The following is a 27977-nucleotide window of genomic DNA, read 5'->3' as shown; positions in this document are numbered from 1 at the left end:
GATGCACATAAAATTGGACAATAACAATAAGCTGTTGATAAAATGATAATAAGTTTAATTAAAACTGAAAACGAACAGAGACAGATCTCAAACAATGAACAAGTTAAAATTAATTTCAGATTTATGTCTCTGTTGAAAGTGTTACGGCCTTTTCTTCAGCTTTCAGAACGGAGGCTCCAGTGAAAAACTTCCCGCATTGATCACATTTCACAGTTTCTTTCCGGTGTGAACTCTCATGTGAACCTTGAGACTTTTCTTGAGGACAGGGTGTTTTTCCTTTCTTATTTACGTCCATCAGGTCTAAAAGAAACATTAAATCAAGTGAGATTTCAGATGAGAGACAAACGTGAAATGAAAAGTGAAGCTCAAAGTCAAGATCACTGATGAGTTCAATACACATTTTAATCCCATCAAATCTGGTCAACAACTGCTGTGCACGATTATGATCTATTTTAATGTCATGAAGATGATGTGTGTTATAAGTCACAAGTTTGGTCATGAAACAATGTAAATCAGGTGAGCATCAGCATGTTCTTCATCATGATGAATGAATGAGGAATCAAGAATAAACACCAACCTCTTTGTTCTTCAGTATCATGATGTTTCATTCTGCAGGTTCTGGATCACTGGCGTTCTCTCTGTCCTCTCCTTCCTGATGCTTTCTGGCAGTTCTGCTAAAAACAAACAAGTTTCATTTCTAACAGACATGATGCGAGAGGAATAATCAATATTTCAGACTCTGGACTAGGCTAATCACATGTTTAAAAAATAGTGACATTGACATGTGCCTTAAAGGTACAATATGCAAGAATTTTGCATTAAAATATCCCATAATCTCAAGGCCAGTGTTATATATTTTGTTAAGTTGATTACTTACAATATCCCAAATGTTTCCAACTATTTTTAAATCGTGAGAAAATTGCGATTTTAACCAAGGAAACGGGGCGTTAGAGCAGGGGGGAGCTGGGAGTCGCCAGTCAATTGCGTCATATCCGCGTTACCCTCGGTTTCGGCTCGTATGCGGAAGTTGTAGTTGTAGCGTCTATCAAGCAACACACGTAGCTTGTTTCTTGCAGTCGTTATGGAACATAATTATTCTTTACCGATTGCAGCTGGTTCTGTCGACAAAGTAACGTTATGCTTAATTTTATATTTCCTAATGTAGCATTCGGTATGTAAGGGAAGTATTATTGCTTTAGATTTCTGTTTAGTTTATTGACATTGTTTATCACGTCTGGTGTTTATGGCCATGTAAATAAATATAGCATGTGTTATACATAAATATTAATCAGTATTTTGGCAAATGATGTGGGTATGTTCGAATGTACTTTTACAACAATTGTTTAGAACACGTAAAACTGCCCCGCGTTATCACAACAATGAATTCGACATACAGTAACATCTATGATAACCAATGTAGTATTAAACCTTACTTTTCTTGCGGTTAATTCATTTTAATGAAATAAAAGTGTGATGAGGTTCAAGAGTCAGGAAGGAAGAAGACAGGGATCGGCGTGACTGGGACTCGTACTTTATTAAAATAAAGCAAAACAAACAAAAGTCGTGCACAACGCGCATTCACCGTGGCAACCGCGACGGCACAAAACAGTTCAAAAATGAGAGCTCGGATCCACCGGTTTTCTTTCTCTGCGTCCAATTTTCTCTTCAGTCTCTCTCTCGTTCCAGCGCGCGGCTTATAAGCGGTCTCTCCACGCGGATCACTGCAATAAAACACAGGTGTTCGTCATTTGCACTTGACCTACTTGCTCGTCTCTTCTCTCTCCCATTACAGACCGCGCTGTTTACCAGTTTATTAAGCACCCCCTGACAAGGTATAAGGGTCAAACAGGTCATTTGAGCTCAAATGGAATTATTCATTCATTTATAGGGAATTCGAAAGAATCACTAATCACGGCCGAGCCAATGACTCGTCCAGCGTTCATTTGAACAGGCCGTAACTATCAACTCTGCAGCAGATATAAATATCCAAACTAGTGAAAACACTATTTATTAGCAAGGTAACTTAGATCAGCAGTTTAAGACATTACATTCGTAAGCACATAACACAAGAACACTTCTCTTTAAAATCCAAACAAGACTATTGATATTGAAATTTGTTTGACATTTCTAATCGTAAACACAGTCCTGTTGAAGCCTGCAGTAATGTTTTTCATTGATGTTATGGCAGTCCACTGTGCTTCTTGTTTTTCGAGAATGTTGCACTCCTGTTTGTCATTGTGCTTGAAACTTCACGCCAATAAATCATCAGAAATATTGCTGACTTGTCCGTCTCAAGCGCCCTCTTTACGTTTGTCCTAATGCCTGTTAGTTGTCCGTGGATTTGCCTATATTTGGCATTGAAAATGGAAACGTCTTTAGACATGGAAAATCGTTTTCACAATGGATTCAATGAACACTTATGTCTCATGACATAGACCCCACTTAAGGAGTGGATTCCAGACTCTCCTCAGGCAGCCAGGGCGGACCAGACAGTTCAGGCGGACCAGATAGTTCAGGCGGCCTGGGTGGCACAGCCTCCATGGTCCTATCAAGGGACCCACTGCCCCCCCCCAAAAAAATTTCTCAGGGGCAGTTATGGGGTTATGCTCAGGAACAGACACCGGCTCAGGCGGCGTGGCAGCGGCCATCTCTGCTGAGAGCTCAGGTCCAGGCGTGGCGGCGACCGTCTTGTCCGAGGGCTCAGGTGACGTGGCGGCAGCCATCTTGTCCAGAGACACTGGCTTGGCGGCGGCCATCTTGTGGCCATCTTGTCCGGAGACACTGGCTCGACAGCGACCATCTTGTCCGGAGACACTGGCTCGGCAGTGGACATCTTGTCCGGAGACACTGGCTCGGCAGGCGTGATGTGAAGCTCAGGCTTGGCAGGGCTGACATGAACAGTCTCTGGTTCGGCAGAGGTGGCGGCAGCCATCCTGGGAAGAAGAATCAGGCGTGGCCACATACTTGGCTGGAGATTCCCCTATAATGCTGCTAGATCCATAATTGGTCTGTCGTTCTGTCACAAATGCAGGTTGAAGCAGGGAAGGATGCAGGATCTACTTGCAGCAGCTTTTATTTAAACAAACTCAAAACTAGACAAATACAGACTCAGGCTAGGGAACAGGATATAATATCTGAATATTATATATCAAACTATTCTATTCATAATAAATTAGCTTAGTTTTGTTATTTTTGTGATATCTGGCAACCCGTCACCTAAAGCTTTAATCAAGAGATGTTCAGCAGTGTCAAGTTCATAAGTGACTAGGAGAACAGCAGCTACTGTTAGTGTTGACTAAGTAGTGTAAATTATACACACCTTGTAACTGCGCCATTATTTTACATAGCTCGGTGAACACCGACACACCGCGCTCCCTCACAGTGCGTGTGCACGCGCGCGTCTTTTGCATCAGTAAAATGCGATCGGTTAATTTGAGTGACAAGTTGTAATAACGCATTGAATCGAAGCAAGATTTTATCAGCTGTTTCAGTGGCCAATTGTTTGGAGTTAGAAATATATAACTCGCGCTGTATATTTAGTAATTTTGCCTCAGATACAGGATTATACATTTGCTTTAACAAGTAGGTTGTTCATTACCAATACGGTTGACATTTTCTACCGTGGTAACGATATATACCGTCATACTGCCCAGCCCTAGGGGAACACAAGACAGGAACCATGACAGGAACCATGACATAGCCCCCCACTTAAGGAGCAAATTCCAGACGCTCCCCAGGAAAACAGTCCGAGAGGGTGGTGGAGCAGAGGTGGGCCCAGGTGCGGGATGGAGGGCCAGGCCCGTGGAGCGGAAGAGGGCCTGGAGACTGCGGCAGGACGGGAGGCCAGGGCGGACCAGACAGTTCAGGTGGCCAGGGCGGACCAGACAGTTCAGGTGGCCTAGGTGGCGTGGTCTCCAAGGTCCTATCAAGGGACCCACTGCCACCCCAAACATTTTTCTCGAGGGCAACTATGGGGTTATGCTCAGAAATAGACACTGGCTCAGGCGCCGTGTCAGCGGCCATCTCTGCTGAGCGTTCAGGTCCAGGCCTGGCGGCGACCGTCTTGTCCGAGGGCTCAGGTGACGTGGCGGCAGCCATCTTGTCCGGAGACACTGGCTCGGCGGCGGCCATCTTGTCCAGAGACACTGGCTCGGTGGCGGCCATCTTGTCCAGAGACACTGGCTCGGCGGCGGCCATCTTGTCCAGAGACACTGGCTCGGCGGCGGCCATCTTGTCCGGAGACACTGGCTCGGCGGCGGCCATCTTGTCCAGAGACACTGGCTCGGCGGCGGCCATCTTGTCCGGAGACACTGCCTCGGCGGTGGCCATCTTGTCCGGAGACACTGGCTCGGCGGTGGCCATCTTGTCCGGAGACACTGGCTCGGCAGGCGTGATTTGAAGCTCAGGCTCGGCAGGACTGACATGAACAGTCTCTGGTTCGGCAGAGGTGGCGGCAGCCATCCTGGGAAGAAGAATCAGGCGTGGCCACATACTTGGCTGGAGATTCCCCTATAATGCTGCTAGATCCATAATTGGTCTGTCATTCTGTCACAAATGCAGGTTGAAGCAGGGAAGGATGCAGGATCTACTTGCAGCAGCTTTTATTTAAACAAACTCAAAACTAGACAAATACAGACTCAGGCTAGGGAACAGGATTCGGGAACAGAATAACCAAACATAACACGACAACGACAGACAAGTTAGAGACTAAAACACAGGGCTTAAATACACAGAGAACAGATCAGGGAAACGAGACACAGCTGGGACAAATTAACTCAATGACTAATTAACAAGAAAACTACAAAGGACTACAAAACATGGCACAGAACAGGAAACAACAAAAGTGCACACAAGACAAGGGGAACACAAGACAGGAACCATGACAGTTGCATTGACCACAGAGCTACCGTCTGAATCCTGTTAAGATAGCGTCTTATGCTCTTGCAAAGCCTCATTGATGTAACCTAATATTTTTCTATTGCAATGTTTTATGTTGAAATGTTTTCATTATTTATTCAATTTATTCAATTTAACTTCAGTAATTTCCGTATTGTGATTATGAATTCGTTTAACTACAATGTTTCACTTAAATTCATCTGCTACCATCTCTCAATCGCTCTCAATGAGTTCCGGCAGATTACGGAATAGAGAGAATAAACCGACACTTTTCAAAGTCTGTGATTGTAGCGCCTCTTAGCGGCAAAAGGCAGCAAATACACACCCGCAATTTTACCGTTCCTGCGGCAGTAAAAGTATTATTCTGGTTGAGTTCCAGCTGGTGGAGAGGAGAGATTTGGCTATAGGATGATGTGTGGCTAACTTACACAGAAGAGTCTTTGTTACTCAGCACATGAAAATAAACTACTTACCGTGATGTCAGACTGGGTTGATATGGTTTCTCCACTGTATGGATCATCATGTGTCGCTTCAGGGTAGTTTTAATAGAGAAACTTGTTCCGCACTGTTCACACGTGTGCGGTTTTTCTCCAGTGTGGATCCTCTCATGTGTTTTCAGATTTGATGATAGACTGAATCTCTTGTCACAGTGTGAACACTTGTAAGGTTTTTCTCCAGTGTGGATCCTCTCATGTGTTTTCAGATTTGATGACTGACTGAATCTCTGGTCACAGTGTGAACACTTGTAAGGTTTTTCTCCAGTGTGAATCCTCTCATGTGTTTTCAGAAGTTCTGATCGACTGAATCTCTTGTCACAGTGTGGACACTTGTAAGGTTTTTCTCTAGTGTGGATCCTCTCATGATTTTTCAGATGTTCTGATCGACTGAATCTCTTGTCACAGTGTGAACACTTGTAAGGTTTTTCTCCAGTGTGGATCCTCTCATGTGTTTTCAGATTTGCAGACAGATTGAATCTCTTGTCACAGTGTGGACACTTGTAAGGTTTTTCTCCAGTGTGGATCCTCTCATGTTTTTTCAGATGTTCTGACTGATTGAATCTCTTGTCACAGTGTGGACACTTGTAAGGTTTTTCTCCAGTATGAATTCTCTGGTGCAGTTTTAAACCGTTCGCTGAAATGAAAGTCTTCTCACACTCAAAGCACATGTACTCTCTTACACCAGTATGTATTTTCTGATGTGTATGTAAATATGGCAGCAGTGAAAAACTTTTTCCACACACAGAACATGAATGTGGCTTCTCCTTTGTATGAACTGTCAGGTGTTTCTTCAGGTCTGATGAACTAAGAAATGTTTTGCCGCATGTATCACATATGAACGGCTTCTCTCCGGTGTGGATCCTCATGTGACGCTCAAGATTTTGTTTGTATGGGAAACTCTTTCCACATTGATCACATGTGAACGGCTTCTCTCCAGTGTGGATCCTCATGTGACGCTCAAGACTTCGTTTGGTTGTGATACTCTTTCCACACTGAGTGCAGGTGAAAGATTTCTTGGCTCTTCTTTTCTTTAAAAATGTCCTGGAGAAAAAAGGTTTTTCTCCAGGTTGGACATGATGTTCCTCCTCCACTTCACTCAGTTCTTCAGTTTTCTCGCTCTCTTCCATCAGGTCTGACATGAAAGAAAAAAAAATTAAATTAAATTTTCAGTACATCAAAATAATTAAAAGAGAGAAATATAACTTGCGCCTAGTTTGAGAGTTGAAAATTATGCTGCTCTTCCGCGTGACTCACATTCTACAGAGAGAGACTTGCACTCCTCTATCAATCCAAACAAACAGAGCGAACTATAGCTGCAGTAAGGGGCCCGCTGTAAAGACAAACGCTGTTCTCACATCAGCTCAAACAGAGCGAGAAATAAATGTTTCCCCTTCAGCCCCTCGCTCACAGGTGGCTGGAAATGTTCTCGAATCAGTTACCAGGCCTGTTACACGGCACGCGCCACTGATACCGCACACTATTACTGCAGTTGGCGCGCCCGCTGCGAAGCATGCGCCACCACTCTCTTCCATCAGGTCTACTTCCACAGCAGCTCTGATAGAGCGAGACATAAGTGTTTACAAATCAGTCCGAGCCCGTCATAGACACGCTCCACTGAAAATAATGAAGCACAAAATGAGCATGTTTCACACACACATCACCCGGGTAATCGGTCCCCCTTCACTAGGCAAGCAAGCAAGCAAACTTTATTTATAAAGCACTTTACAACGACCGAAGTAGCCCAAAGTGCTGTACAAAACAAACCATAACACAACACAGCTAATGCAATATAAAATACATAGTGAAGTAAGTTAAAATTAAAACATATAAAACAAACAATAACATACAAAATGTCAACTCCCGGTGTTAAAGGCCAAGGAAAATAGATGAGTTTTTAAAAGAGATTTAAAATGAGTAAGTGAAGTGGCCTGTTTTACCGGCTGAGGCAGGTCATTCCACAATTTTGGAGCTGCCACAGCAAAGGCGCGATCCCCTCTGAGTTTACGTTTTGTTTTGGGCACGTGAAGGAGCAGTTTATCAGCTGACCTAAGAGATCGAGTGGGTGTGTGAAGATGTATTAACTCAGAAATATAAGACGGGGCAAGACCATTTAATGATTTGAAAACAAATAAAAGAACTTTAAAATTAATCCTGTACTGTACAGGCAGCCAGTGAAGCGACGCCAAGACGGGTGTAATGTGCTCATATTTACGTACTCCTGTCAAGAGACGTGCTGCAGCGTTTTGCACCATTTGAAGACGAGCTAAAGAAGACCCACTAACCCCCACGAGAAGTGAGTTACAGTAATCCAGCCTGCTAGTAATAAAGGCATGGATTACTGTCTCAAATTGTCGTTTTTCTAAAAAAGGCTTCACTTTGGCCAATTGCCTCAGCTGGAAGAAGCCTGTTTTTACCACTGCTCTGATCTGGCTGTCAAAGTTAAGATGAGCATAAATTTTAACCCCTAGGTTAGTGATGACTGGTTTAACATATTGGGCCAAAGCACCCAGCTCAATGGAACTAGTCCCATTTGTACCACCAAAAATCATCACTTCCGTTTTATTTGTATTAAAACTTAAAAAATGAATAGCCATCCAGGCTTTAACATCGTCTAGGCACTCTATTAGTGAACTGACAGTGTCATTCTTTTTAATTGGCATGTATATCTGACTATCATCAGCATAGCAGTGAAAAGATATACCATGCTTCCTAATTACTGAGCCTAGCGGTAGCAAATACAATGAAAATAGAAGAGGACCCAGAACTGACCCCTGAGGGACCCCACAAGAGAGAGGTGCAGAAGAGGACTCAGAGTTCCCACAGCTGACACAGAGAGTTCGACCTTCCAGATATGATCTGAACCATTCAAGCGCTATACCTTTTATGCCCACACAATGCTCCAATCGAGAAATCAAAATTTCATGGTCCACAGTATCAAATGCAGCCGTTAGGTCAAGAAGCACAAGAACAACATAATTTCCAGAATCTGTGGCTAAATAAATATCATTAAAAACTTTTAAAAGAGCGGATTCGGTGCTGTGTAAAGATTTGAAGCCGGACTGGAATACCTCAAGGGTATTGTTATCTTTCAAAAAAGCCATTATTTGATTGCAGACTATCTTTTCAAGGATTTTTGAAATAAAAGGCAGTTTTGAAATAGGCCTAAAATTAGCAAGATCTGTAGGATCAAGACCAGGTTTTTTAAGTAGAGGTTGCACTACAGCGTGTTTAAACGCCAGTAAATTGTTTTAGGCGACCTTCCCTCAGTTGTCACTCTATCTCTATGTCGGGCTTGACACAGCCCAGGGGAAAATATGCACAAAACACAACACAAGGGTGTTAGGTCCCCCTATGCTAGGCGGCCCTCCCTCAGTTGTCACTCTATCTCTGTGTCGGGCTTGTCATAGCCCAGAAGGGAAAATGAAAATGATAGGCAGCCCAGCCCCAATTTATATTCAAACCCTAACTACAAGGGCCCAGGCCTGGCAAGCCATCCCCGAAGTGTCGAACTGGGTTTTGAACATTATAAAGTGAGGCTACTCGCTCCAATTCACTTGCAGACCCCACACGGTTTTCAGGCAGTCATCAAGACCTCGGTGAGATGTGACGTGGCTCACGTGTTTCGCACCGAAGTGCAAAATCTGCTAGCAAAAGGGGCGATAGAATTAGTCCCCCCCGCACTGAGCCGGTCAGGGTTTTACTGCCGTTACTCCCTTGTACCAAAGAAGGACGGTGGCACCTGCCCTATCTTAGATCTGAGACATCTGAACAAAGCTCTCATGAGGCGACAGTTCAGACTGATATCTACCAAACAAATCCTCGCGCAGGTTCACCCGGGGGATTGATTTTTTACAGTGGATCTGAAAGATGCTTACTTTCACATTCAGATAATGCCCAATCACAGGCCATTCTTAAGATTCGCCTTCGAGGGGCGGGCTTATCAATACACGGCCCTACCGTTCGGTCTGTCCCTAGCACCTCGTACTTTCATGAAGTGCATGGACGCAGCGCTTCCTCCCCTGAGGCAACAGGGAGTGGGTGTGCTGAACTATCTCGCCGATTGGCTCATAATGTCTCAGTCAAAGACCGAATTATTGACGCACAGATCCAAGCCATTTGGAATGTCTGGGGCTCAAAGTCAATTTTTCCAAGAGCAAACTGATGCCTAGCCAGAACGTAATCTTTCTGGGCATGGTTATCGACTCTACAACAATGAGAGCGCGACTCACACCGGAGTGTGCTCTCTCTATCCATCAGCTGATAGCCTCCTTCAGGGAGGGTGCGCGCACGCCCCTCAGGAAGTTCCAGAGGCTTCTCGGTCTTATGGCCGCTACATCTTCATTTCTCCAGCTAGGATTACTGCATATGCGCCCCCTTCAGCATTGGCTAAAGCGCCGTGTGCCATCCCATGCGTGGCGGTCAGGACGCCTGCACATTACGGTGAACCAGCGCTGCATCAGAGCTCTGGCTCCCTGGAAAGCCAAAACTGGTACCAGTCGGGCGTGCTTATGGGCGTGGCCTCCAGGATGAGAGTTATTTTCACAGGGTTGGGGAGCGCTGTACGAGGGCAAATCTGCCTCTGGCCTTTGGTCGAGCCTGGAGAAGAGTTTACACATCAACTGCCTGGAAATGAGAGCAGTTTGGTTGGCCTATACACATTTCTGCCAGACCTCAGGGGAGGACCTAGTCCGCACGGACAACATGTCAGTGGTGTCCTATATAAATCGACAGGGTGGCCTCAGATCAGGCAACCTGTACGTCATGGCCAGAAGTCTCGTTTTTTGGTCGCATACCAACCACGCTCTCTGAGAGCCGCTTATGTCCCGGGAGCCCAGAATCTGGGCGCGGACATGCTATCGAGAAACAACACTCCCCCAGACAAGTGGTCTCTCAACCCACAGGCGGTTCGTCTAATATGGAGTGTATTCGGCAGGGCGGAGGGCGACCTCTTTGCCTCAGAAAACATTACTCATTGCGGAACGTTCTTTTCAAAAAGGAGAGACGCTCTGGCCCATCACTGGCCCAGACTCCCTCTATATGCGTTCCCGCCAGTATCTATGATCCCTCAGGTCCTCAGACGGATCAAGGAAAGCGGATCCCCAGTCCCTCTAGTAGCCCCCCTCTGGAGAACCCAAGCGTGGTTTCCAGAGCTGGTGCAGATGACGGAAATTGTTCCCTGGCCAATGCCAATGAGGAAGGATCTCCTCATGCAGGCGAACGGGACAATTTGGCACCTTCGCCCCGACTTATAGGCCCTCCATGTGTGGCTCCTCAACAGGTATCCTGGTACCTCCCAGAAAAGGTCTTGAATACCATCACTGAGGCTAGAGCACCATCTACCAGGCGCCTCTATGCCCTGAAGTGGTCAGTATTCACTGGCTGGTGCTCAGTCAGAAACCTCGAGCCCCAGTCATGCGAAGTGTCGGTGATACTCTCCTTTTTACAAGAACTCCTGGATGCGGATCGCTCCCCATCCACGCTCAAAGTGTATGTGGCAGCCATAGCAGCTTATCATGCTCCTGTGGCTGGCCAGTCACTGGGGAGAAACAATCTCATTGTTTGTTTCCTTAGGATGAACCAAACATGTTTTTGTTTGCTTTATAGTGGATGCAATTTTCCTGGCATACACCTCTGTGGGCCAGGTTTGTCCCATAGGCGCTAGAGCTCACTCTAGGAGAGGCATGGCTTGGTCCAGGGGTGTGCCAATTCAGGAAATTTGTGCGGCGGCTGGCTGGTCCACGCCATCCACATTTGTCAGATTTTATGATATGGAGGTACCTTGCCTGCAGGCCCGGGTCCTTTCAGTGTAACGGCGGGACCTGACACTGTCAGGTCCTGTCAGTATAATATGTTTATGTCCTTAAGCACTAGTTGTCCTAGGACTGTCATAATGAGCCTCGTTCAATGCTGACTAGCCCCTATCCATGAATCCCGACTCAGGTCCGGTTATGTCACCTAAGTTGGAAAATACTTTATTATGCCTTGTTTCTGTGGGCCTCGGGGTGCTCCCCTAGGTTCCAGTTAGGCGGCCAGTTGCTGATAGTGCAGCGTTTTACATTGCATCCCCACTGTGTATTAGCTACGCAATACGAAGTGACTGCTCTCGAAAGGGAACGTACTCGGTTACTAACGTAACCTCGGTTCCCTGAGAGTAGGGAACGAGTATTGTGTAGCCTGCCGCACTATTGCAATCTGTCAGGGTTTGTCGCTTCAGTCAATTTAAACCTGCTATATAGCCAGTTTGGGCGATATTTATGGGCTTAGTCCACACCCATTTGGGCGCGCTCTGACGTAGTTGGTGCCAAGTCACCTGATTGACGCCTGGCCATAGGATGTGCAGTTGGCGCAACACAGCCAATGGGCGAGCTAGACACTCTTCTGTGTTCACCGTGCAGCTGCACAGCGTTTTAGATTATTAGCTTCAATATATCTTGAGGAAAGGGGTTTCCGCACTGCGTATTAGCTACGCAATACTCGTTCCCTACTTTCAGGGAACCGAGGTTACGTTAGTAACCGAGTACGTTTGACGTCTGTAGAAACTTCACATGCTCAAAGTGTAAAGTGGCCGCGGCTTTAACTAGTTTTAAATTAATAATTGTTATTAGCATTATCTGTGTCCTACATGTTTCACTCAACCTTGTTACTTCTGACATGATTTTCCTCATTTCAAAAACAAAGCATTTCTTAAAACTGTGACACCCAGAAAGTGACATCATCTGGGCTCTTTCTACTGCATGATGGGAGGACAAGAAAATAATCTCAATCCATTGTCTCAGTTTTCACACAAACTGTACAGTGTTGATCATGTGGTAGATTTTTCCTTAAACCTAACTACGTACTTGGGTCTCGTCTACAAATCGACGTCCCCTAACGTTAACTGGTGATGTTTAGTCTATCTGGGTCTCGTCTACAAATCGACGTCCCCTAACGTCTGCAGTCGACATTTAGTCTATACTCCAGCAAGTCTACAGTCGACTTTAGCTGAGTCTAAATACCTGTTCCCCTAACTAGCTTGCTTCCTGCGCAGGAATAATCGACAAACAGACCAGGCAAATGTCCTCTAAATGCTTTAATCACGGCCGCGTGCACGGGAGTACTCGAGCAATTCTCAGAGAATCTCCCAAGAAGAAGCAAGGCCGGAGGATCTCAGACAATTTCCATTGAGAATCCTACCAGAAAACACGGATACAACAGTTTTTATAGAATAGAGGTATGGCAAAATGATATGAATTTGATTGGTTCTTCATATGCAAACCTTGCAATTATGAAGCAAAAAAAAGCAAACTTTGTTTTAATGATTACTTCATTGTTAATCACGAGGTTCTAACACCTAGTCATCTGTCTAGTTTCATTTCCCCTTTTTGTTATTTTTACACTCACACAACCAAAGTCATGAGTTTTTTTGCCAAAAGGCACACATACATTCAGCCAAAGTACAGAACGTTTCAGTACACTGTGTTTCAGTGTAAGTTAAAATAGTATTTAGCTTGATCTGATGTTGACAATCAATATACAAATGTCTCAAAACAGAACATTCTGTACCATCTCATTGTTTAACTGTTTATCTAAACATGATGATGTGCTTGAATGTTTCTAACATGAATGTTCTTCAGCTTCATGAATGAATGAAGAATAAACACCAACCTCTTTGTTCTTCAGTATCTTCAGTGTGTTTCATTCTGCAGGGTTCTGGATCACTCATGTTCTCTCTGTCCTCTTTAATACACTCAGATTTCAGCTCTTCCTGATGCTTTGATGCTCGTCTTCAATTGTAGCTGATGGGAATTTACAGCATTTATTGGAGAATTAATCCCTCCCTCTGTGGGAGGAGCTTCACTGATGATGTGATTGCAGTGGAAGGAGCTTTACTGATGATGTATTCCAGTGTGGGAGGAGCTTCACTGATGATGTGATTACAGTGGAAGGAGCTTCACTGATGATGTGATTGCAGTGGGAGGAGCTTCACTGATGATGTATTTCAGTGTGGGAGGAGCTGATCTGCCAAAATCAAACATTTCAATTACTGAGTTTGTTTTTATAATAAATGAAACTTCTAAGCATTTATGTCTGTCTATTTATTCATCGTACAGTATCTGATGCCAATTCATTAATTATTTTTATTGCTAATCCTGACATTATTCTGCTTCTTCATTAAAATACAGTTATCTAGAAATATAGAAACGAATATAAATCATTTAAATTCTTCCAAGTATAATAATGGTAAGAAAAACGGTTAAAAATATTCAACACAGAAACAAACGTACATAGTACAGTAGCCAACAAATACCCTCAGTCTGCTGACACCAATGAAATGAGCTTTAAGTGTCAATTTACAGGAGATCTGAAGACAAGATCATTAAAAGAATACAATTTTATATGCGCAGAAACTGAAAATGATCATAAAACTTAAAAAAATAAAGAGCACCACAAGCACTATTGTTCCAAGAGTAAAACGCTATTCATATATTAGTATTGATTTAATGTCTTACGTGGCTCATTTTAAGCTCAATGTAAAGCATTTAGCAGAATCTGTTCCAGTATGACACTTGAGATCGATTCACATTTATTCCCTTCACAGAACTTTGACTTTTGACTTGACGAAACAATCACACAAACGAACACAAAATCGCTCAGGTCTGAATGACCTCAACATATTCTCCTCATCAGGGACGTGCGGACAGTTCCTCAGGGGCAGGGGCTCGAATGTAAAAAAGGGGCTTACATATATATATATAAGTATATATATATATTAGTATTATAAGTATAAGTATATAAGTATAATAGAAGTAGCCTACCGGCCAAAAGTTTGGACATTACTATTGTTAACGTTTTTGAAAGAAGCCTTTTATGCTCATCAAGGCTGCATTTATTTGATCTAAAATACAGAAAAAAACTGTAATATTGTGAAATATTACTACAATTTGAAATAATTGTTTTACTTATAACATTTGTTACTTTTTTCAGCACTCTTAGTTAAAAAAAGAACAGAATCCTAAAATAGAAATATTTTACTAATATACACTACCGTTCAAAAGTTTGGGGTCAGTAATTTTCTTTCTTTCTTTCTTTCTTTCTTTCTTTCTAAATAAATAAATAAATTAATAAATTAATAAATTAATACTTTTATTCAGCAAGGATGTGCTAAATTGACTTAAAAAATGACAGTAAAGACTTATAAAAGAATTTTTATTTTTATTTAATGTTGTTCTATTTAACTTTTTATTCATCAATGAATCCTGAAAAAAGTATCACATAAAAAAAATTGTTTCCAACATTGATAATAAATCCTCATATTAGAATGATTTCTGAAGAATCATGTGACACTAAAGACTGGAGTTATGGCTGTTGAAAATCTAGCTTTGCATCACAGAAATATATATATATATATTTTAAGTATATTAAAATAGAAAACTATTATTTTTAATTGTAATACATTTTTTTTCTGTATTTTTTATCAAATAAATGCAGGCTTGATGTGCATAAGAGACTTATTTAAAAAAAGCAACAACATTAAAATAGTAGTGTCCACATTTTTGACCAGTAGTACTGTGCTATTATGCTATTGCTGCATAATTATCTATGCCAGCATAATTATGTTTACTGCATAGTAAACTGTGTATCAATATACAGTACATACATACAAGTGTCTTGAATACTTCTTGATTGCTCGGTGTATTATACATGACAAAAATGCTTCAATGAATTATGTAATATCTTAAAATATGTGATATGTTGATTTTTTTATTTAATCAACACGTGATAGATTTTTTAATTAGTAAAATAGTAAACTGTCTTTTAAAGTAATCATAACTAACATCTAACAATCTAACACTTGAACAAAATGTACTGTTCGAAACCAAGGGAAAACTTGTGACTTTGAGTGTGTGTTTGTGTGTGTGTGTGTGTGTGTGTATAAATAACAAATAGAGGAAATGAAACTAGACAGATGACTACCCTTACGAAAAAAAAGTATACTTCAAGTTCATTTTATGAAGTATACTTGAGTAATGTTCAAGTATATTTTTAAGTATACTTTATGTAGTAAGTATACTAATGTCAATATGTACTAGTAGTAAACTTGTAAGTGTACTATTTTAATACCGCTTGGGACTAAATTGGCCCACTTGAAGTATATAAAAGTATATGTTTAAGTGTACTATAAGTGTAACAGTAGTAAACTTTAAGAGCACAACTAGTTCATAATTATGATTCTCATTTGTACTGCAAGTGAACTTATGAGTATACTAGTAGTTTACTATTTTAATACTTCTAGCAACTTTGAAGTATACTCTCAGTAAACTACTAGTTTAGTAGTTTTATACTACAAGTTTTCTTTAAGTGAACTTAACATCATACTTATAGTTTACCATTTATATATAATTTTTACTCTTTTAGTGTACTCTCAGTAAACTACTAGTTTAGTAGTTTTATTCTACAAGTTTTCTTTAAGTGAACTTAACATTATACTTATAGTTTACTACAATTTTTGCAGTTGCACTAGGCCTATACTACTATGTTCAAATGTTATTTTTTATACTTGAAAAATACCTTTAATTCTACTTTAATTTGAAAAACATTTTATTAGCTTCACGCATAATTTTTATCAACACTTGAATGTCAGTAAGTTTCATAAAGAAAGGCAACATTTTAAACAAAATAGTTGAGAAAATCACATTTTTGTCAAAGACTGCTCCTTGATCAGATCCAGAACGATGATCTAAACACAGGTGGAGTAGATCGAGTCCAACACCCCCAAAGCTTCACAGTTGTTTCTCTTCATGGGTTAGGCCTACGCTTCATTTCATTTGGAAACATTAAGCAGTTTTGATTTACAAGCTGTTTAATGTTTGATATTACATTATTTTACATTTGAGTGAGCAATCTTCTATCACTTGTTTCAGCTTCTTCTTCTCCTGTGTTTTGATCCAGAGATTCTGTACTAGAAGATGTGTCATAGCGCCCCCTACCGTATACCAGTGAAAACATGGATAGCTGGAAAATTCAGTCAATGGTGGGGAAAAGTTTAATTAAAGTAAATATGTACACTACCAGTGGACTAGCCTACACAAAAATTCAGATACGCAGAATTAGAAACATATGTTTTATATCAATATTTTAATACAAAGTTTCATAAGACTGTATATGAAAAACGATGTAAAAAAGGTATATTTAATAGGCTACTCGATCAAAAGAGTTAACACAACTACAAGCCAAGTTGTGAAGAAGGACTTGCTGTAACGGGGATCAGCCAATCAGTGGCGTTGTTTCGGGGTCACAGGGAGAACGCAGTTTTCGCGCCGACAGTTTTTAGTTTCGTTTTTGAGTTAGTCGTGAGATTGGCTGGGAAATGCATCGTAGATATTTCTGAGGTGAAAAGTTGTCGTCTGTGTCGCTATCCGTGCATGTGTGCGTTCAGAGACATGTGAGTACCCTGGTTTAAATGTTTACGTATGTGTATTTCGGTGCCTCGGGTTGTTAAAAGAGTCTATTCTGAGTTACTATGTAGTATGTTAGTATAAAGTTCGCTAGCATCATGCTAATGCCTAGTATTATTAGTTTTATATTGATATTGTGCTTATGTGTGTGCTCACCTGAAACGGTATAGTTATTATTTGAGTGTAATTATGGTTGAGTAGTAGAGAACTATGTTTTTGGTGGATAGTATTGAGAACTAGCAGTATGTTAATTCAGTTCAATTCAATAAGAAGATAATGTGTGTTACCTGGTATTTTATTTGGTTATTTGATATGTATAAGCAGTTAAAGCTACTTAAAGGGGAAGGTATAATAATTATAATTTATTACCTTTACTAATTGAATCATGTCAGCACTGTTGTTTAATTATATGCTAATATTTTCTTTTCTTTTATTGTTTATTGTAGAACCACACACACATACTGTACATTCATGACGACAGATAATCCTCTGCTGACTAACAATAAACCCATTGAAGAGATTCAAAGCATCCAATTGCATTCTTATCGATGCACCACAGTGGTCACTTATCCCCAACTAGTTACAATACAGTCCTATCAAGTCATCATTACAAATTGGTCCTTCGAGCCGGATCTTGTGTGTGACCGCTGTGCGTGAGGATGTTCCCATTTGTGAGAGAGGAGGCAACGCCACTTCCTGATACCCGCCCGAGACGTCAGATACGTCCGCCAACCTGGTTTGCTGACTATGAAGTCTCCCTGCCTGTTGTGGAGAGACCCCCCCAGGCTGCAGCACTCTCCCCACAGCCCCACCGTCAGATGCAGGAGCCCTACTACGGTGGTGACAGGATCGATCAGCTGTACACCTCCCAGCTCTATGATCCGTGGAACCAGACTGGTGCTCGCCCTAAGTATCCCAGAGAGTCAGTGGTCTCAGGACCCCATTATCAGAGCACCCCAGACCCACTGTCTCACAGAGTAAACCCAGGGGTTTCACCTGAAATATTAGATGAGCTGCAAAAGGTTAGGGAGGATAACCGGAGGCTTCAACTTATCGTAATGGAGATGCAAACACAGCTTAGTTCATGCAGAGGCCTAGATCCATCACACCACACGGCCCTCTCCCCTGCGGAGTACAGCCCGCACGCGCAGTTGGGAGTGATCGCCGCGGCCATTAGCCCACCAAGGCCCACACCAAAGGCTACGGTCCATAACACATTAGCACCTGTGCAGGTACCCAGTAAAGGAGAAGTGGACGATGAAGACTGGCCCCTTCCCCCCCCTCCAGTGGCAGATGATGAGGAGAAGCCACCGCTATCCACTACCACACTGCCCACAGAGTTAGTGGCAGAGCTTATGACATGCCTTAAGAAGATGGGGATCACTCAAGAGCAGCTTCCTGGAATGCCGGCATTTGGTAATGATAATCGGGTTGCATCTGGTCGGATGGGGAGGTCATACCAGCCAACGGATACGCAAGTCCGTCCACAGATGTCACCCCATTTTCCTTCTGAGCCAGGCACAGCTGATGAACAGAGACACGAGGACTTTCACTCCCGCCGAGCTACAGAGTACATATATCGGGGTCCTCAACCCACCATCCCAGACTTTAGTAGAGGGGACCCACGTGAGTTTGCTAGGCTAAAGACCTCCCTGGAAAATCTCCTCCCCCACGATGCTACGGAGAGGTTTAAATATCAGATTTTAGTTGATCATCTTAAATTTGAAGAAGCGCTCCTCATCGCAGATTCATACACCAACTCTACACAACCCTACACTGACACTATGGCCTCCTTAACAGAACATTATGGGCAACCTCACCAGCTAGCATTAAGGCGCATTGCAGACCTGATGGAGGCGCCTAACATCCGTAGCCAGGACATCACTGCCTTTAAAGGATTTGCTCTCAGAGTGAGAGCCTTAGTTGGCATGCTCGACCAACTTGGAGAGAAAGGTCATATTGAGCTTCAGTGTGGGTCTCATGTCACTAGGCTTATGTCCAAGCTTCCACAAGACCTGCGGTCTGGGTTTATGAGATACCTACATCCCCTCAGCATCCGTGTCCCTACGCTGTTAGACTTCGCCCGCTGGCTGGAGTTTGAGCTGCAGATTCAGGAGTATGGATATGAGTCTCGACCCAGAGAGAACCCAGACGGTAAGAGGGATAGACGGAAGGACTCAAAGTTTGGCAGGCTAACCACAGTCCTCCATGGAGCTGAACAATCTTCAAGTTGCCCGACTGTCCCAGTAGTCTTATCTACCAGTGCCAATCCACAAGGCAAAGTCGCCCTACCCTGCCCATACTGTACCAACGCCCTGCATTACCTGAACCAGTGCACTAAATTCAGCCAGTTAACAACTGAGCAGCGGAGAGATTGGGTTAAGAAAAACAGGCGGTGCTGGCGTTGTGGTCGTTGTCACCAGGCCGCACAGTGCAAACTAAAGGCCAGGTGCAAGAATTGTGATGGCAGACACCTGGAAGCTCTCCACGACCTTAACATTAGACCAGCCATAGTGACACCAGCCACAGAGAACACATCATGCTTAGTGAGTACTGCCAATGAAGTTCTCTATCTGGATAGGCCGTCCGGCAGCAGTCAGGTGCTCCTGAAGGTGACAAAGGTTGTGCTACATAATGGGGAGCAGGCCATGGAGACCTACGCGATACTGGATGATGGGTCAGAGCGGACTATGCTACTTCCAGCCGCTGCTAAAGAGCTTAAACTTAAAGGGGAGCCAGAGAACCTTGCTTTAAGGACAGTGCGCCAGGATCTTAGAGTTCTACATGGAATGTCTGTCTCCTTCTCTATTTCTCCTGCCAGGCACCCCCAAAAGACTTACAAGATCCGGAGAGCCTTTACTGCAGATCAGTTGGGCCTGGCAGAGCATTCACAACCAGTGAAGACTCTTCAGCGCAAATATAAGCACCTGAGAGGACTTCCCTTGCAAACACTGGAATGTGTTCACCCCATGGTCCTCATTGGGTCAGACTATACGCACCTGATCACTCCAGTAGAGCCGGTTCGTATGGGTCCGCCTGGAGGACCAGCTGCTGTAAAGACCAAGTTGGGCTGGACTATTCAGGGCCCAACCAAAATTATCCGACAGCATCTTCAGCCACAGCAGTGTCTGCATATATCCACACAGTCACCCTCTGCAGAGCTCCTTTATCACGTGGAGAAGCTGTGGAAAATGGACGTATTGCCGTACAGGAGCGAGAAGGTAGTGATCCGCTCAAAGCAAGATCAAGAGGCAGTTCGCATGCTGGAAACCAGGACAGTGAGGGTGGAAGTTGACGGAGTCCGTCGCTACGCCACCCCCTTGCTTCGTGTTAGTAACATGCCGCATCTCCACGCCCCCAAAGATGCTGTACTGGCGAGTCTGCGGAGCACTGAGAGACGTCTGATGAAGGACCCAACACGAGCATCAGCCTATGCAGCAGAGATCCTGAAATTGGAGCAGGCGGGGTACGTGAAAAAGGTAGCAGATGAAGAGCTGGATACGTCAAGAGAGTCTTGGTTTATACCTCACCACATGGTGAGTCATAATGTAAAAAACAGACTCGTATTTAATTGCTCCTTCGCCTATAAGGGCTACAACCTAAATGAGCTTCTACTACCAGGCCCCACATTGACCTCCAGCCTGCTAGGTGTCCTGCTGAGATTCAGGGAGCATTCTGTTGCTGTAAGCAGCGACATAAAAGGCATGTTCCATCAGATCAGGTTGCTGCCAGAAGACAGATCCCTGCTTCGTTTCGTCTGGAGGGACATGAATAAAGAGGCGCCACCCGGTGTCTATGAGTGGCAGGTCCTCCCCTTCGGAACAACATGCAGCCCCTGCTGTGCAACGTTTGCACTGCAAAAGCATGTGACAGACCACAGCCAGCTAGAGGAGGATGTCCGGGTGGCCGTCGAGCGTTACTTTTATGTGGATAACCACTTACAGAGCCTCTCCTCCTCTACAGCAGCAAGACAGCTGGTTGACAAATTGAAGATGTTGTTGGCCTCAGGGGGGTTTGACCTGCGTCAGTGGGCTAGTAATGTCCCAGAAGTTATCAGCCACCTTCCTAAAGGGGCAAGATCCCAGAGCAGCGAGTTATGGCTCACAGAGTCAATGGAGGATCCACAGGAGCTTGCACTTGGACTCCGATGGCTTTGCGCCTCGGACACTCTGGCCTACAAGTGCAACATCACTGACCGTCCCACACCGACTATGAGGAACATATATAGTACACTGGCACGGCTTTTTGATCCGCTAGGCTTTCTCGTTCCCTTCGCCACGCGGGCCAAAATCATTGTGCAGCACCTATGGAACAAAGAGAGAGAGTGGGATGACCCGTCGCTGCCAGATGACGCCCTCAAGGCCTGGCTAACTTGGGAGAATGAGCTGCAACACCTTCCAGAGATTGTCTTGCCACGCTGCTACTCAAGTCCCCCTCTGGACCACCCCAGTTCTGTCAGAAGCCTCCATATATTTTGTGACGCATCTGAAAAAGCGTACGGTTCAGTTGCGTACCTTCGTACGGAGGGTTCAGGTGGTGAGGTGGAGGTGGCTTTTCTGACTGCACGGTCGAGAGTGGCCCCCAAGCGCCAGCAGTCAATACCGCGATTAGAGCTATGTGCAGCGGTGACTGGAGCTCAGTTAGCAGTGCTGTTGCAGCGTGAACTTACCCTGGTACTTCATGAAGTGGTGCTCTGGACAGACTCCACCACCGTTCTTACGTGGCTTCAGTCAGACTCTTGCAGGTTTAAGGTGTTTGTGGGCACTAGAGTCGCTGAGATCCAGGAGCTGACTGAGGCACAAGTATGGAGGTACGTGGATTCTGCAAATAATCCCGCAGATGACATTACGCGTGGAAAGACCCTAAGGGAGCTGGCAGGGGAGAGCCGGTGGAATCATGGCCCAGCATTTTTGCGCTTGTCACCTAAGCATTGGCCTGCTAAGCCAGAGGCTGAGCAGTTGGATGCCACAGAGCTTCGCAAGGCTACTTTTTGCGGCTCCATCATCACCGCTACTCTTCCGCCCTTACTTGATGCCAGCCAATTCAATGGTTTCAGGGACATGATAGAGGCAGTTGTGAGGTCCCGCCATGGGGCGGCAGGTAGTCAGTCAACGCCATCTGCACAAGACTATCGAGATGCTGAGATAGATCTACTGAGACGAGTTCAGGTAGACTGCTTCGAGGAGGACTATCAACACCTTTCAGAAAGGAAACCTGTCCCTTTCACCAGCCGTTTGATTACATTAGCTCCTGAATTTGATGATCGACTTAAGCTGATTCGAGTTGGAGGCAGATTGCGTCGCAGTGATGTGCTGGACACAGAAGCCATTCATCCCATAGTTCTGGACCCAGCTCACCAGGTGACTAAACTCATCATTCAAGATGCTGACCGAGACCTCCATCATCCAGGCTCAGAGCGACTATTTGCGGAACTTCGCCGACGGTACTGGATCCTTCGTGGAAGAGAAGCTGTGAAGAGGCACCAGTACTCCTGCCCTGATTGTCGGAGATGGAGAGCGAAGCCTGCAGTGCCACAAATGGCAGACTTACCTCTCGCCCGCTTGCGGTTGATGAAACCACCTTTTTTCTCTACAGGAATGGATTGTTTCGGGCCCTTCATGGTCAAGATCGGACGGCGTAATGAGAAGCGTTGGGGTATATTATTTAAGTGCCTTACTACCCGAGCTGTCCACATAGATGTCCTGACTAGTCTCGACCAGGATTCCTTCCTGATGGCCCTCCGCAGATTTATCTCACGCAGGGGAAAACCAGCGGAGCTCCTGTCGGATCAGGGCACGAATTTCAGAGGAGGTGAGAGGGAAATCCACGAGTCTTTCAAGGCACTGCACCCCACTTTACAGGCAGAACTGGCCAAACATCAGATCCAGTTTAGATTTAACCCTCCAAGTGCGCCTCACTTTGGTGGTGCATGGGAGAGGGAAATCAAATCCATCAAAGCTGCCCTGTATGCTACAATCCAGATGCAGACTGTGACAGAAGAAGTCCTGCGCACGGTCCTAATCGAGATAGAGGGCATCCTAAACTCTAAGCCCTTGGGATATGTATCCAGTGATGTTGCGGACCCTGACCCAGTAACCCCCAATCTACTTGTGATGGGGCGGCCCGACCCATCGCTGCCCCAGGTGTTCTATCCGGAGTCCGAGCTGTTGAGCCGCCGCCGCTGGAGGCATACGCAGGTCCTTGCCGACCAATTTTGGAGGACATTTATCAGGCACTATCTGCCGGCCCTGCAGACGCGCACCAAGTGGCAGAAAGAAGTGGCCCCATTACAACCTGGTACTGTCGCCATGATCATTGATCCGCAGCTCCCGAGGGCGCTCTGGCCTATTGGTCGCATCACAAAGGTTATCCCAGGTGCAGATGGGAGGATAAGGACAGCAGAGATCCAGGTGAACGACAGGAACTATACCCGGCCAGTTGCCCGTCTTGTTCCACTTCCTGCCATACCTGAGACAGCACCTGAGACCACCAGTCCTTCTATGGGAAAGCAAATTTGACTGTGCAAATTTGGGGGCGGCTGTGAAGAAGGACTTGCTGTAACGGGGATCAGCCAATCAGTGGCGTTGTTTCGGGGTCACAGGGAGAACGCAGTTTTCGCGCCGACAGTTTTTAGTTTCGTTTTTGAGTTAGTCGTGAGATTGGCTGGGAAATGCATCGTAGATATTTCTGAGGTGAAAAGTTGTCGTCTGTGTCGCTATCCGTGCATGTGTGCGTTCAGAGACATGTGAGTACCCTGGTTTAAATGTTTACGTATGTGTATTTCGGTGCCTCGGGTTGTTAAAAGAGTCTATTCTGAGTTACTATGTAGTATGTTAGTATAAAGTTCGCTAGCATCATGCTAATGCCTAGTATTATTAGTTTTATATTGATATTGTGCTTATGTGTGTGCTCACCTGAAACGGTATAGTTATTATTTGAGTGTAATTATGGTTGAGTAGTAGAGAACTATGTTTTTGGTGGATAGTATTGAGAACTAGCAGTATGTTAATTCAGTTCAATTCAATAAGAAGATAATGTGTGTTACCTGGTATTTTATTTGGTTATTTGATATGTATAAGCAGTTAAAGCTACTTAAAGGGGAAGGTATAATAATTATAATTTATTACCTTTACTAATTGAATCATGTCAGCACTGTTGTTTAATTATATGCTAATATTTTCTTTTCTTTTATTGTTTATTGTAGAACCACACACACATACTGTACATTCATGACGACAGATAATCCTCTGCTGACTAACAATAAACCCATTGAAGAGATTCAAAGCATCCAATTGCATTCTTATCGATGCACCACAGTGGTCACTTATCCCCAACTAGTTACAATACAGTCCTATCAAGTCATCATTACACAAGTATACTTTGAATAATTCAAATTTTAAATATATCTCGATCAAAAGATTGAGTACAAGTATAGGCCAAATATACTTGGACTTTTCTCTCAGTATAAGTCAAGTACACTTAAGTGTAATTAAGTATATTTTTGAGAAGTATATAAAATGTAGACTGAAAGTATGCTTTCTTCTTTTTAGTTGAAAAGAAGTATACTAATAGAACACTTGAATAAACTTATTTTCCATGCTTATTTAATTTACTCTATAAGCTATTCCACCCGAAAGTTTGTTACTATATAAAGCTGAACATGTTAGTTTATAAGACGGTGTGTAATATTATGTTTTTAAAAAAGTATTTAATAAGAATCAGAATCAGAATCAGAATCAGAAAGAGCTTTATTGCCAAGTATGCTTGCGCATACGAGGAATTTGTCTTGGTGACAGTAGCTTCCAGTACACATACAATACAAAGTGACAAGACAAGTGACAAGTAACAGGTATAAATAAAAAAATAGAAAAAATAAAATAAAAAGATTATAAATTATAAATATATATAAAGTTATAAGGTGCTATAATGAAATGTCTGAGGGAAGTATTGCACATGTTTGTTCCACAGTAGGGGAACATTTAAGTGTTCATGAGGTAGATGGCCTGGGGAAAGAAACTTTTCCTGTGTCTGGTTGTTTTTGTGCTCGGTGCTCTGTAGCGTCGACCAGACGGTAACAGTTCAAACAGAAAGTGTGCTGGGTGTGACGGGTCCAGAGTGATTTTGCGAGCCCTTTTACTCACTCTGGATGAGTGCAGTACTTTGAGTGTGGGAAGGGTAGTGCCAGTGATTCGCTCAGCAGTCCGAACTATCCGCTGTAGTCTACGGAGGTCGGTTTTGGTAGCAGAGCCGAACCAGACGGTGATGGAAGTGCAGAGGATGGACTGGATGACAGCTGAGTAGAACTGTACGAGCAGCTCCTGTGGCAGGTTGAATTTCCTCAGCTGACGCAGGAAGTACAGTCTCTGTTGGGCTTTCTCTGAAGCCACTTCAGACCAACACAAGAAATAATAAATAAGCTACTCAATCAAAATAGTAAACACAAGTACAAGCTAAGAATACTTACAATACTTAATTATACTTTTAAGTATATCTCGATCAACAAGTATAGGCTAAATATACTTAGACTTTTCTGTCAGTATAAGTCAAGTATACTTAAGTGCAATTTGAAGTATATTTCTGAGAAGTATATAAAAAGTAGACTGAAAGTATACTTTCTTATTTTTAGTTTAAAAGAAGTATACTAATAGAACACTTGACTAAACTTCTTTTTCATAAGGGTAGGTTTGAATCCTTGTGATTTCAAGAGAAATAACAACAACAGAGTTTGGTTACCTTGTAACAATAGGGCTTGTCTATTAAGAACCAATCAAAATATGTAATGTTTCATGTCATTTTTGTCATTCTCATATTCTAAAAAAACTGTTGTTTTTGTGTTCGCTGGTGGACTTTTCCCTCCACAGGCGCACGTCGGTAAATTAGGGAATGAACTTGCGCTCCCGGGGGCGGTTCAGGGAAAAGAGGAGGCGTGTTCCGGCGCAAACGTTCCCTGGTGCTATTTTGCAGTTTCAGAAAACAATTCCGCCACTGACCAGGAGAAACCTCGTCTAAAGTCAGTGCTGCGTTATTCAGATGCTATTTTAAGGGCGCATGCTTGGCCATAATGTAGTGTGAGCACAACACACACACACACACTTTGCTTCTCTCATCTACACAAAGACGCAGCAGTTTTCATTTTTGCAAATCATACATAATTACAAGGAAAAATATTCCACACGAGGGAAATCATTGTGGTGTCCATGAAGATGTGAAAAAATAGGCATAAATCTAGCTTACCCAAATTATTATACGCCTGTTTAACCGAAGCTAATTTGGGTGTGTTTCTCCATCCCCAATGTCACTTCTCTGTGTTTTACGGCCCTGGCGAGAACGTCGGTCTCCTCGGCTGTGAACCGCTCCTGGCGTGCGTCTGGCAAATCCACCGTTATAATAGCAATCCGCCATGGAACAAGCGCGCCTGCTCTTAAAGGGAATGTGAGATGTCGCTCTGATTGGTTTATTTCACGTTACGCCCAAACCACACCTATGAGTAATGAAGCCACTTCAGACCAACACAAGAAATAATAAATAAGAAAACATATGCTACATAAGTAAATAAAGACTACAAAGTCACTGTTAATCAAGCTGCCAATACTGAAGTGTATCCCTTGCCACGGATTGAGGAAGTTTTAGCCAGTGGAGGGAAGTTGTTTTCCGAGATTGACTTGGCACAGGCATATCAACAGGTCTTACTGGATAATGATTCTAAGAAGTATACGACAATCAACACCCACAAGGGATTATATGTGTATAATCGTCTTGTGTTCGGCATCAGTTCTGCCCCTTCCATTTTTCAACGTATAATGGAAAATTTGATTTGAATTTGATTTGTTGATCACAGGTCAAGATGAGCAAGAACATCTAATAAACCTTTGCACAGTCTTACAGCATCTTCAAGACTCAGGCTTAAGAGTAAAGAAATATAAGTGTGAGTGGGGACAAACACGAATTGAATACCTGGGCCATGTGATCGATGAAAAAGGGGTGTATCCAACAAAAGACAAGGTAAGAGCTATTCAAGATGCACCAGCACCTTCAAATGTGAAGGAACTGCGAGCCTTTTTAGGCCTGGTAAATTATTATGGACGTTTTGTACCACATCAGAGCACAGTGTTGGCACCACTGTATAGACTGTTGAAAGAACAAGTTGCTTGGTGCTGGGGGAAAAAGAAACAAGGTGCTTTCAACAGGTGTAAAGAACGGCTCACCAGTGACAAAGTGTTAGTACATTATGATCCACAACTGCCTTTGACTTTAGCATGTGATGCCTCAGCTTATGGAATTGGTGCAGTGCTTCAGCACATCATGCCTATCATGCCCATTGCATATGCTTCACGTACTTTATCCCCTGCTGAAAATAAATATTCGAAGATTTAGAAGGAAGCTTTGAGTGCGATTTATGGAGTTAAAAAATTCCATCAATATCATTGGGGAAGATCCTTTAATTTGATAACTGATCATAGACCATTGGTGACTGTTTGGTGAACATAAGCACTTCCCAATGATGGCTGCCGCTCGCATTCAGCGGTGGGCTATAATTCTGTCGGCATATGATTATCACATCATGTATCGCAAGGCAGAAAGTCATGGAAATGCAGATGGCTTGTCACGAATTCCATTACCTGAAATTACGGATGAAGGAACAGAAGCCATTTCAGCAAATATCAACACTCTTTTGACAAACCATCTTCAAGAAGCTCCTCTAAATGCAGCACAGATTGCCAGAATGACAAGAACAGATCAAGAACTTTCTAAAGTTTTTCGTTATGTCATGGAAGGTTGGCCAATTGAAGTGTCAGATGATTTGAAAGTATTCTATGCAAAAAGAGATGAACTGTCAGTGGAACAGGGATGTCTGTTATGGGGCACACGAGTGATTGTACCATTCAAATTTCGAAAATCAGTGTTACATGAAATTCACTCAGGACACCCTGGCATTGTTAAAATGAAAGCTCTGACTCGTAAATATGTGTGGTGGCCAAAAATTGATATGGATATAGAAAGAGTTTGCAAAGAGTGTCAACAATCCGTGCAGATTTCAGTTGATGATTCTGTTTAAAGTTATTATTAACAAATCACGAATGAAAGAGAAAAAAAAGAGCAGAATGTGCTTTATATTGAAAAGAAATATTAAAAGCACGATAAGTCGCGA

General features: G+C 43.4%; 1 protein-coding gene and 1 long non-coding RNA gene across 3 annotated transcripts; one reads left to right on the top strand and one right to left on the bottom strand.

Moving 5' to 3' along the window:
- Positions 1-32: 32 nt before the first annotated feature.
- On the bottom strand, positions 33-13170 carry LOC309491240 (uncharacterized protein). 2 transcript variants are annotated; one of them, XM_082160720.1, is made up of 4 exons: positions 13038-13170; positions 5370-6525; positions 578-674; positions 33-300 (listed from the first exon to the last, which is right to left on the bottom strand). In XM_082160720.1, exons 1-3 carry the CDS (start codon positions 13093-13095, stop codon positions 605-607), a joined length of 1284 nt encoding a protein of 427 aa, XP_082016846.1. In that variant the 5' UTR covers positions 13096-13170; the 3' UTR covers positions 33-300; positions 578-604. The 2 variants fall into 2 exon arrangements, with proteins under 2 accessions (XP_082016846.1, XP_082016847.1); XM_082160721.1 differs by having other exon boundaries at positions 578-671.
- LOC309491295 lies at positions 1807-13041 on the top strand. Its single transcript, XR_014202998.1, has 3 exons — positions 1807-3351; positions 3792-7080; positions 8646-13041. It is a non-coding gene; the product is annotated as an uncharacterized lncRNA (long non-coding RNA).
- Positions 13171-27977: the final 14807 nt, after the last annotated feature.

Source organism: Leuciscus leuciscus (genome assembly GCF_965113295.1).
Source record: "Leuciscus leuciscus genome assembly, chromosome: 25".
NCBI lineage: Eukaryota > Metazoa > Chordata > Actinopteri > Cypriniformes > Leuciscidae > Leuciscus > Leuciscus leuciscus.
Note: the sequence above shows the minus strand (reverse complement) of the source record. Positions and strands in the feature narration are given on the sequence as shown.

Excerpts from the sequence above, each read along its gene's own strand:
- LOC309491240 (XM_082160720.1), bottom strand. The coding sequence starts at position 13,095 with ATGAGTGATCCAGAACCCTGCAGAATGAAACACACTGAAGATACTGAA. Across the intron at positions 6,526-13,037 it reads AGATACTGAAGAACAAAGAG|ACCTGATGGAAGAGAGCGAG; the intron begins GTTGGTGTTTAT and ends CTTTCATGTCAG. Across the intron at positions 675-5,369 it reads CAACCCAGTCTGACATCACG|CAGAACTGCCAGAAAGCATC; the intron begins GTAAGTAGTTTA and ends GTTTGTTTTTAG.